At 37.9% G+C, this 12,222-nt stretch overlaps 2 protein-coding genes across 3 annotated transcripts in view; one reads left to right on the top strand and one right to left on the bottom strand.

The window, feature by feature from the left end:
- Positions 1-8,775, top strand: part of DNAH7 (dynein, axonemal, heavy chain 7) — a 233,491-nt gene extending 224,716 nt beyond the window's left edge. Inside the window, exons 59-60 of the mRNA XM_012641642.1 lie at positions 6,117-6,220; positions 8,366-8,775. Coding sequence (XP_012497096.1) covers positions 6,117-6,220; positions 8,366-8,572 — 311 coding nt within the window. The 3' untranslated portion in view covers positions 8,573-8,775. The remainder of the gene's footprint in view (positions 1-6,116; positions 6,221-8,365) is intronic.
- Positions 8,776-8,785: 10 nt separating this feature from the next.
- SLC39A10 (solute carrier family 39 (zinc transporter), member 10) overlaps positions 8,786-12,222 on the bottom strand; it is a 65,465-nt gene continuing 62,028 nt past the window's right edge. For both annotated transcript variants that reach the window (XM_012641656.1, XM_012641654.1), the window contains exon 10: positions 8,786-11,577. In XM_012641656.1, the coding sequence (XP_012497110.1) occupies positions 11,419-11,577 (159 nt within the window). In that variant the 3' untranslated portion in view covers positions 8,786-11,418. The remainder of the gene's footprint in view (positions 11,578-12,222) is intronic.

The following is a 12,222-nucleotide window of genomic DNA, read 5'->3' on the forward strand; positions in this document are numbered from 1 at the left end:
CATTGCTGTGAGCTAGGCTGACACCACAGCACTCTAGCCCAGGCAAAAAGAGTGAGACTCTGTCTCAAAAAAAAAAAGACAACTCTGCCTCCTGACTCACCACTGAACGGTGGATTCACCAGCTCACTCTGCCCGGCACTGAAGCTAACAACAGGGAACAAGTTAGTTAGAATCTTGTCCCTCGCCTAGTGTATACTCTAGATACTAACAAGTGGCTATGTAATTACAACGGTGTGTGATGGTCACATTACTGTGCCAAGTGGTTTTACTTTAAATCGATTGTCACAAATCTCGAGAGGGTCACACTCTTGTGACACCATGACTATTCCCTGGGACATTCGCTTTCCCACTCTCAGAACAACCACTTATGCCTTCTCTGCCCCTCCTTCCGCCCCCACATCTCACCTCATCCTTCACGAATAATAAAAAGCTACCGGAAGAGGGCTTTTAGAAGAGAGCTTTTTTAAATAGAGCTTCTCCCTTTGTTTCCAGGACATCAGCCACTCCTGATTTTCCTTTTCTTGCTGGCCACATTCGTGCTTCTTGGCTGCCTTAGGCCCCTCTAAATATTAGAGTTTGCAGGGACTCAGTCCTGGGACTATTTCTCTTTCTTAATTGCATCCTTTCCCCAAGTGACCTCCTCCTTTTTTGTATCTTTAAACATTATCTCCTTGCTGACGTCCTCCAAACGTCAATCTCCAATCTACATCTTTCCTCTAAGATCCAGACCTCTGTATCCAACTGCCAGCCTGACATCCCCACTTTGGTGTCTCCTGGATATGTCCAACTGAAGTAATTTCAATAAAGGGCACCACCATCCGGCTAGAAACCGTGAGTTCTTCTTCATTCTTCTGCTTCCTCATATGCTCAGGTCAAGCACACTTGCTCAACCACAGTCCTACTGCTACCTCCACATGTATTCCTTAATTTGTACAGAATCCACAGAAATTTTTTTTTATTTTTTTTAATTTTTTTGAGACAGAGTCTCACTGTGTTGCCTGGGCTAGAGTGCCGTGGCGTCAGCCTAGCTCACAGCAACGTCAAACTCCTGGGCTCAAGCGATCCTCCTGCCTCAGCCTCCCAAGTAGCTGGGACTACAGGCATGAGCCACCATGCCCGGCTAATTTTTTCAATATGAGTAGAGACGGGGTCTTGCTCTTGCTCAGGCTGGTTTCGAACTCCTGAGCTCAAACAATCCGCCCGCCTCGGCCTCCCAGAGAGCTGGGATTACAGGCGTGAGCCACCGCGCCCGGCCCAGAATCCACAGAAATTTTTAAAAAAATGTAAACAGATTATGTCAGACCTTAGCCTCCACTGAAAATTCAGACAGCTAAATAAGTTAATGAATTAAATAAGTTAAAATAAGTTGCATTTTTCCTTCTGTAGTTTGAATAAAATCCAGCCCCTTTACCATGACTGGGGCCACGCACGTTCTCGTCTCTTCTGTACAGGCCCATCATGTGCCACTATGCTCAGGTCACACTGACCTTCTAGCTCCCAGAATGCCTCAAGCTCTTCTCTGTTTGGGCTATTTGTACGTGCTGTTCCCGAGCCCAGACTCAGCTTGGTGCACACTTCTCAGCTTTCAGGTCTCGGCTTCCATTATAGGTTATCAGAAGGAACCTCCATAAATGTTCTATCTATTGAACCCCCTACTCCCCCTGTTACCCTCGCTTACACCTCTGCTTATTAACTTCAAAACGTTAGTCACACTCTGTAATTATTTTACGTGTTTCCTTCTTTATTGTCTGTCTCCCACCACAATACAAATACCAAGAGAGTGGTGACCCTGTTTGTCCGCACCCTTCTTTCCTCGCTGCCTCTCAGTGTCTGGCACGTAAAAGACCCTCCAGTGCTGTTGTGGAAATTCCAAAAATCATGCTGCTTGCATTCACTACAAATTCATGGAATCTAATCTTTTTTAGCTACTTTTTATTCCAGGCTTTAATACTTAAATAGTTTTGTTGCAGAAACACATTGAAAAACAGTAAATGAAAGAGGTAAAGGATCATTGGGACATGTGATATCTTAGAACTAACCATTTTTTTTCCCCAGCCATAGGTGCCTAACTCATCATTAACCTGGCCATTGGTTCAGAACCCCTTTATTTTTAACTCTCAGAATGGGCATGTTGCTGAAGGAAATTTAACAACTTTCTGCTAAGTTGCTGAGTTTATTGTTTCCTTAATAGCATAAGCTTTTAAAAAAATTCCTTCCCTATATAGCTCACTATATTACAAAATAAAAATATTAATAAAAAAGTTTGCACCCCTGCCCTCATAAAATTTAAAATATAGTTAAATTTAGTAACATACCAAGAAGGATAAAGAATTTGGTTCAAACTCAATATTTGAGAAGGGAGGAGGAAAGGAGTGTGTAAGTTGGGTAAAGGCAAACCAAAGGAAGGGCGTGGAGTTGTTCTGTGCTACTGCTGGGTTCCAGAAACAGCCCAGTCCTTGACATTTAATCCTCACAATAACCCTATGGCACAGATACTACTATTATCCACATTATAGAGGTGGAGTCTACGGCCATACCACCCTGAACACACCGGATCTCATCTGATCTTGGGAGCTAAACAGGGTCAGGCCTGGTGAGTACTTGGATGGGAGAGAGGTGGAAACTAAGGCTCAGAAAGGTTAAGTAACTTGTCCAAGATCTCACAGCTAGAAATGGACAGAGTTGAGATTCAACTCCAGGCCATCTGGCTCTCATGCCTAGCTGCTTTCTCTGTGGTCTACTGAGTATTTTGGTAGAAGTTTGAAAACATCGTCATGTTTCTCAAGGAAATTTTTCTTCAAGAGGCTATGGTTAATTCTTTTTTTTTTGACTGTTGCCCGGGCTAGAGTGCTGTGACGTCAGCCTAGCTCACAGCAACCTCAAACTCCTGGGCTCAAGCAATCCTGCCTCGGCCTCTCCAGTAACTGGGACTACAGGCATGTGCTACCATGCCCGGCTAATTTTTTTTCCTATATTTTTAGTTGTCTAGCTAATTTCTTTCTATTTTTAGTAGAGACGGGATCTCGCTCTTGCTCAGGCTGGTCTTGAACCCCTGAGCTCACATGATCCTCCCGCCTCAGCTTCCCAGACTGCTAGTATTACAGGCATGAGCCACCATGCCGGCCTAATTCTTAAGTCTTTAATTCAGATGCAAGAATTTTTTTTCTAATTTTTTTCATATCATTATAAGGCAGAAGGTGGCATTTAGATTGAATTCTAAGCAGTACTGAAGATGTCTCTCAGAATTTTGTTTTTGAACTCAGCTAAAAGATTGAATTTATAAAAAAGCATTGCCTATAGTTTATAAACTAGCTAATACCCAAGATCAAACTATTGAATTGCTCATCATTATGCACTGAACTTAGATATTATACAGGGTAGTTGGTATTTCTTTTTATAATGATTTATTAATTTAACCCATAAAAGCCCTATTAAAGGAGGTCAGGTATTAAAAATCCAAAATTATCTCAAAAACAATGGCGTAAAGCTCAACTTATTAAAGGATTAATAAAGACCATTTAATGTTCCGAGATCAGACAGTAACAGTAGTCATCAGCTAAATAAACCATTTAACTGACTACCAACGTGTTAGCCCAGGCTTAATTTATAACAGCTGATAGACTTTTGCTAAATCATTAATTTTATTATTTTATACAAATACAAAACACATATATACATTTTCACCAACAAACACACATATCCCCAAATTAGCCTTTTTCTCATTTCAGCTTTTTTCCTTTCTATTTAGTTACCAGAAAAAAAAAAAAATGAGAATCCGTGGGACGATTTAGGGAAATGGGATTTTTCCCAAGGAATCACTTTCTTACAGGATAATGGGAGGGACATAGACCTCACCTGAGAACAACTTGGGCTAGAACTCAAGTTTCTTTCTTTCCAATCTCTACCCCTCAGCAGTCTCTTTAGTACATGCTTGTTTCTGGGCTCTGGGGCTCAAAGATATCAGCCTTATTTACCTAACATTAAATTAAAATGTAATGAAAAGGTTACTTTAAGACTACAGTACCCCTGAAAGTTTATTTGGCATCGACTATTCGAGATGTATTTACCTAAGATTCCTCTTATCTGAATTGCTGGGTGCTGCTAGGTGACTCCTAGTCATCCGTTGCGAGCACTGCACAGCATGAAGGGCGGCAGGAAATAGTGAACGAGAGGGACTGGAGGAGCTGCAGCTGCCGCTGCGTGCTGAGCACCTCGCACATGCCGAAGCCGGAGCAGCTGTGAGCAGGACCCGTTAACATCCGTCTGTCATTTCATAGATCTGTGTTTTCTTTACGGCCCTTACTGACCATGAGAAATAAAAATGCATTTGAACACCCTCATCATATTACATATTTCCTATAAAATTGTTGGGTTGCAAGGAACTTTTGTTCCTATTACCACTTTTCTGGTGTTGAAACGAACTCTACTGTTTATTCTCTATGACATTGTCATTCTTTCCAAGTGAGTAATAAATATCTGGCTGGTTAGAGGCAAAGATTTATTGGGCTACACTTACAAGTCAGCAAGCCTCACGGGGACTTGGGTGTAGGTTCTCCTCTTGCCCTGTTTCTATTTAGTATTATGAAGTTCCCCTACTTTCCCTCTCCCGGCCTGTTACTGCGACTGGCGCCAGGCCTTGGAGCTGGCCAGAGGTTGAGGTGCAGCATGTGCTCTGCAGGCCCGTCTCTCCCCTCAGGCAGGCCCACCCCCCACATTGCCCACGCTCAAGGTGCACTTTGCAATTCAGCTTGCCAAAGATACACACTCGCAGTTATTGGACAAGTAAGTGCTTTGCCAATTTATAAGACTGATATTTTATTCCAACTTATTCTTTCCATCCGTTAAAACCCAGAGGGGAAAAAGGTTAAGTCTTGCCTCCAACACCCATCGCTGAACTATCCACATGGGGCTGTTTAAATTTCACTATAATTAAAATAAAATTTAGAATTCAGTCCCTTGGTCACACTAGCCACATTTCAAGTGTTTAATACCCACATGTAGCTAGTGGCTACCACATTGGACAACACAGATACAGAACATTTCCATCATTGAAGAAAGTCCTACTGAACAGCAAGCACTGCTCAAATGGATTTTATATACTACTCTTCAAAGCACTTTCACCTGTATTAGCTGATTTGATTCTAACAACTCTACAAGGCAGACAAAGCAAGCATTATTGTTTTACAAATATTTTCCAGGTTCTCCAGATGACAAGACCAGTTCTGAGGTTAAATGAATTGTTCAAGGTCACACAGCAAATTAGGAACTAAAACCTTGGTCTAAGTGCCACATTGCTTCTGCCGACCTCTGTACAATAATTAAAATGAATATTTTTATGTGCAGATACCTATATTCAATCCCTGAGGCTTTATAGACATATAAAGCCAAAGGAAGTGACTCATGTTTCTTTAATTTCCTAATTTGTGCTCTTCAGCTGTTAGTGTACGACATTACATTCTAGAGACTTCTTCTGTGTGTCCTTTCAGCAATACAGACTAAGGAGAGGTCGTGGCAGTGACAATACATTCTAAAAGGCTAGGAGAAATTTAACTTTCATGACATTAGCGATCTACAGAAGAGTATTTTGTTCATAGGCTGCCTAGTAGCCACTGGATCCCTATAATTGAGAAAGGGTTTGGGGTTTTTTTTGTGTTTCAGAATTCATGACTTCTGATAACATAATCATTGGCCAATTAAAAGTATAAATTTGATAATGTTCACACACACTGAAGACTTCAATAGGCTAGTTTAAAATTCCTTTCCATTTTTGTCTTCCACACCTAATTGTACTATTGCATTACTTTACTAGGCAAAGTATAGATGTTCTTTTTTTTTTTTTTTTTTTTTTTAATCTTTTTTATTTTTAACTGTGATAAAATACAGTTACCATAAAATTTTCCATGTTAATCATTTTCAACTATATAGTTCAGTAGTGCTAAGTAAATTGAAATACAGATGTTAAAACAAAATACTAAGGAGATTGCTTTCATTTTATAATAAGGCTTAGGCTGCTAATCTACTATCGCTGGCATAGTATTCACATGTAGGAATTTCAGATTCAAAATTCAGTCAATACACATATTTAAAATATATTAACCTTTTTCTTTTATATTTAGGTGTTTTTATTCATGGATTATTTCTGGATGGAGCTTCCTGGAATAGAAAGATAAAGAAACTTGCAGAATCGCATCCCAAAATTCTTTATGATACAGTACCTGTGGTTAGTAAATTCTAATGATATATACATGGGGGACCATTTTATATATTTTTTATATAAAATATTTTATGTATTATATATAAAATAGCCCCCGTGTGTGTGCATATATGTGTACACACATATACAGTCAATTCTTGTTATTCATGGGTAAATATGGTCTATAAAGTTGCTGCTGACATGGGATTAGTGAATATTGAACCATTGCTCCTGGGGGAAACACAAGGTTGAGTTTCTTTGGTCACATTTTCGTTAGCCGATTGATACATGACCTTGTTTTATTCTGTTTAAAGACATCTTATTTAATACGTGTTGTTGATTCATTAACATTAACTAATGGTCAAAATACCATGAGCTTCGTTGAGGCATGAGTTAGTATTTTTCTCCACGAGGCGTATCATCAGCCTTTTTGCATTTAGGACCACCAGACAGCACTGCTGCATTACACTTGGGAGCCATTTTAAATAGTGAAATCACCAAACAAAAAGCACGAAAATGTGAAAACTTGGCACTAAATAGAACAGGAAAAAGGACACTTGTTTATGGTTCTGAGAGCTGAAACAAGAAAGCAGAGCCTCACCTCGTTCAACCTTAGCTGGGAACATATGGGTCAGATGACTCAAATCTGTGATGCTCTGTCGGTGTTTGCCAAGGACCATGAAAGTGCTGCCAGCGTTGATTTTAGGATTACAAATATAGTTTGGTGAGTAGACAAATTTGCAAATATGGACTCCATCAATAGTGAGTATCAACTGTATATACATATACACACGTATGTGATTATATGTTTTTTCTTACATATACTTTGACCTAAACATCTGAAGTTTGCAGATTAAAAGATTACAGTATGACAACCATCTGTGAAGAAAGCTATGTTTTCTAGACACCTATCTTCAGCACGGGCAGATTAATAACATATAATTGTTTCCCTCTGTAACCGCATCATGACAAAACAGCTAGAGATATTCTTGCACAATGGTAGGTCTGGATGGTGTGATAAAATACAGGCTGTGGGATTTAAATGAATTGTTTGTGGGATTTGGGGAGCAGCTCAAGGACAGGTTAAAAAGTTCTTCAGAGCAGCTGCCACAGGCACAGTGAGGGGCCAGCTGACAGCAGCTGGGAGAAACCTGTCGTATACACTAAGATACTGGGGGCAGAAAATGCTTAAGATATGAGACCCAAACTGAGTCACAAGGGCAAATGAATGCAATTAGAAAAATCCACTCGGGTTGAAATGAAATACACCCGAGTGTCGAGTTTTATATTGTAGCTAATACCTGTAAAAGGCCTTATGGATTCCCTTATGACAATCTGGATTCCACAGTTATGTGGGAGAAAGAGAGAAAACTGCATCCTCATAAGCTCATTAATACGATTTGTGTTTTGACCTGAGGAACCTAAAAGAGAGCTCTGAACAACGGGGCTGTCACCTCAAGGATTGCTATTACCACTACTAGAGAAATGAATTTAATTAAATTCTAAAACATCTTTCTGATCAGTTTGTTCTTACTCTTATGTGCAAAGATTTGCTTCAAAATCTTGGTGAGGTTCAACAATAATTTGTATGCTTAACATTCTAGGAATTCGGCTAATGACTCTAGAAAGAATGGGAGTATATTGTAGTTAGTTATAAAGGAATAAAACTATGTTTTAAAACAGATAGCATAATAAATGCAGTACCTCCTTTCAAAGTCTCCTAAAATGGGAAGGTGCTCTAGTTATATTGCTGCTGCTAAAAATCCCTTCAGAATTTTTTGAGACTGGCTTTCAATGAATGAAGCACATGATTTTGAGAATCAGTGGTGGTAATCCTCTCCTTTGAAAGTATATCTGATTTGTTGTTGCTGTAAGCACCAGAGTCATCTCCAGGTAAGTATGGTGGAGAGGTGATGAACAGTTGGATAAATGCTTTTTGATAGAGTAGGTGAAAACTATTTTTTCTCATTTTGTTTCTAGACTGGTTCTCAAGTTAGTTATGAGAGCTCTAAAAAATGTTTTGAGCAATCACAGCACTGCTGACAAAAATAAAATCTATTTGGGCAACAGAAATTCGCAGACATAACCTTACTCTGAGAATACCACAGTAGGCTCAAGTATATGTAAGTGTAACAGCCTTGACTTAAAGAGGTATTATGCATTTTCTTGCAGATGTGGCTAAAGCCCTGTAAGAAGGCAGATATACCAAAACGGCCAAGTTATGTTGCTCCGTTGTATAAGACAAGTGAGCGGAGAGGAACATTATCCACCACTGGCCACTCTACAAATTTTGTGATTGCCATGACTCTTCCCTCTGACCAACCCAAGGAGCACTGGATTGGACGGGGTGTAGCACTGTTATGTCAACTTAATTCATAACCAGAAGATGTCATTTCCTTGTTCCTATTTCTTGTTAGATGGTTGAGTATAAAGTATATTTTACTGTTTAAACAATTTTTTTGGTTTAAATAAATTTGACTAAAGTTATACTTAATTATGAATTTACTTATGCACAAATGCAGATAATTTTAAATGATCCATACTTCAATGTAAAAATATTCTGAAATAAAGACTAAAGAAAACACATTGGTATATTTGCTGTTTTTGAATAACTTTATTTGGGGAGAGTTCCATAGCATAGGAACATACATAAAATGACACACCACTGTTGACAATGAAAAAAAAAAAAACCCAGCATTTGATCATTTCCAGCTTTATAAATTTTTAAAAAAATGATTCAGTTACAACAAAAAAAAGTTTAGATATTTTAGCAAGTATTACCTTGCAGGACCATAATCACATTTAAGCCACTGACTTAATGGAAAAAATTCACACTGCATCTAGTTACTATAGTATTTCTAAGCATAATCACAGCTGATTGAAGGCAATGTGATGTACATCAAAATTCACATGGATGTCACACAGTGACAGCATTGTACAAGTAACATTAATGATCTCCAACAAACACATGTTAAATTAGACTGGTCAAGCTCAATGGAATGTTGGAGCCAAACAGAAATGTAGTGGAATTCAGATTGTCTAGTAAGACTTGAAACTATACATTAGAATGATGTGAAAACTAAATACTTACTGGTGGAACCCTAACAAAATACTAGCAGCAACAATTACAGCCCTCTTAAAAGATTTTAAAAATCTAGCAAATAAAGATACCATTTTTGAGAGAATATAAAACTTTATATACTTCAGCATAACCCACTTGCTTTAAATCAGGCATTTATTTTAAAACTGGGAGTATATTCCAGCTGTTGCTTTTATAAAAGTTTTTAAATGTAGTAGATTTAATGCTAGAATGCAGAATTCTCCTTGGGTATAAAAACCAAAAATGAACTATAAATACATCTTGGTTCAGAAATCAAGATATTTGAATTACTTAAAATGGGCAGTACTAAATAAAACATCAGCACCTTTTAGCTAGGTTGCTTGTAGGGCCAAGCAATGAGATGAGACTGTCCTAACGCAGTGCCCACTGCTGAAAATAATCTATGTATAAAACTGCTACTTATTACAAGGAGGCCACGGAGAAAGTCACAAATAATTTTTCAAATTCAAGCATAAATTAAAGAAATAAAAACACCTAAGCTCCCATGCTTAGAGCATAAAGAAGAAACACTGGCAATAATCTATTAATACCTGGATGCATATGCTGCTCTTGAAGTTCTGTTTTGTTTTAAAGTTCACAGAGTAAGAGGAAAGGAACAGAAGAGAGGAGGACTAAATGAAATATTTTAAATGGAATGGAAAAGAGTTTGGCTCTTATATATTTGAACAAGATTTTTAAAGCAGCTACACTGGTTGCCAAGCAGATTAAAACAAAGCGAGCTGCACATAGTTCAAATACAGTTTACCTGGCGTAAGTGAAGACCATATGGCACAAGATGTAAACAGAAAGTTACATGCATATGACTAGTACTACAAATTATGAAGTCAAAATTCAAGATAAACATGGCTTGCACTTCTCACAAATCATTCACAACTATGGTAGGAGAACAGGGCACCTAAAAAAGAGACTAATTCCTATCAGGCACCAACAGCATATCTTGGCACAAAACGATGAAGTGATTTCAGCTTAGTTACTTAAACGTATCTTCCAAGTCACTTGGTACCATGATAGCCACAGTATCAGTGGAGTTTATTCTAGTAACTGTTCTCATCGACACTTCATGTACAGATTATAGACATGGTAAACTTGGATTTTCTGCCTTACAACCTTACTGCCAGCCACAGGATGTGCTCTTGGTTCCAATGCCAAACTGGTAAAGCAATGTGAACATTCGGAACTTAAATTTCCCAATTAACTAGTTGGTACTGTTGAAGTAAGAAAATCAGCTATTTAGACCACGTTTGGGTTCATTTCTTTGATATTTTCTAGAGGGTTACAGTTTTAAAAAAAAGGCATATGACCACATGCTCTGACCCCTTGCCCTCCCCCCAAAAACCCTAAACAAAAGTTAAAAAAAAGAAAAAAAAGAAAAAAACCCCAAACACCAAGTATTATAATAATACAGAGAACCATTATGAATCTTTCATTAAACTGAAGCTCACACAAACATACAATCACAAATTTCAGTAGTTTAGGCTGCAAGTTTAAACACTATGCAAATATATACAAAAATAGTAACTCTAGATTCAAGAATAAGGGCTTTTCCCAATGCTAAATTCATATTCTAACGCAGCCTGAGCTTTCCTCTAGTTCCTCTAGTCTACTTTATGCAGTTTCAAAGTTGTGTCAAGTTGATCCCTATTACCGTATGTATGTATGTAGGGGATTAAAGGGTACTATAATACAATTCATTCTCAGCACACACAAAAGTGTCTGCCCAAAGTCCATTTAAAATATTTTTAAGGTTTAAATGATTTTTTGGTTCAATTTCTATTTCTGCATAGCCACAGAAGTTTCTACCAATAAAGAGACTACTTTAGTGTTTTATATGATTATTTTTAAAAAGTCTTACTTAAACCTATATCAACATTAGTTCATGGAGTCCCATTTTCTCCTCTCTTTATCACAAGTTTTATATTTTTAAAAGACCCTTCACGCAGGGAAAAAGTACTGAGCACCAGTCTTTTGTGATTAGGCTCAAATCTATGGAACTTGTAAGCAGGGCAAGCCACTAATTGTCTTTGAGCAACGTGCATACAGTACAAGGAACAGATGCAAAGCTGCGTGGTACATTCTCGTAATCAACAGTGATTACCGGGAATGGTCAAAACTGGATGTCAAACACAATCTTGTCTTCATAGAGGGCAATCACCAGCATGATGGCAAATCCAAACAGCAATCCTAAATTCTGAAGAATGAACTGCCCCACTGGACAAAAGCCGTGTTCTTCATTGTCACCATCACCATGCAACATTTCTGGAAGCTGAAACAAAATAATTATTTAATTGAATACGATGCTACCCATAAGATATTTTAGTCAAATACTAAAGAAATTTTATGCTTTGCTATTTATTAAGTAAATACTAACTCTATTCCCTCCTCACCATCCCCTCCAACAAACACTCGAAATTCATGCATTAGTCATTTTACAGTTACTATCCACTGATCCTACTAATTCTAACATTTTAGTTTAGGCTTAAATAGAAGACAACTTACTATTACCAATAAAACTCTCAGAAAAGATCACCACAATTCCCACATTTACTAATATATCTTAAAAACTCACTGAGAAAGGAAGATTCTTTGGGGAAATAAACCTAGTTCAAAATTGTATCACTTCTTTACCCTTTTCCATTTGAAATTCTCCTTTCTCACTGTGCGTGACAGCAAAGAGATATTTGAAGATAACTCCAATTGGCATCTCTATATCTTTAAGCCAGTATTTTCTTTCCAATAATAGACACAGAAAATAACCTATCAAAGCTATTCAGTGTAACCAGGGCCAAGTCATGCATGCTGCCCTCATGGTGTACTCTGTTCTCTTAATATTGATAAAATTTTCTTTTGGAGGTGGCTTTTCTTTCTGATCTTTCATGTTTCCTGTGTTCTTTCGTTGATTCTTTCTCAT

This window comes from Propithecus coquereli, unplaced genomic scaffold (genome assembly GCF_000956105.1).
Source record: "Propithecus coquereli isolate 6110/MARCELLA unplaced genomic scaffold, Pcoq_1.0 Scaffold167, whole genome shotgun sequence".
Classification (NCBI taxonomy): Eukaryota; Metazoa; Chordata; class Mammalia; order Primates; family Indriidae; genus Propithecus; species Propithecus coquereli.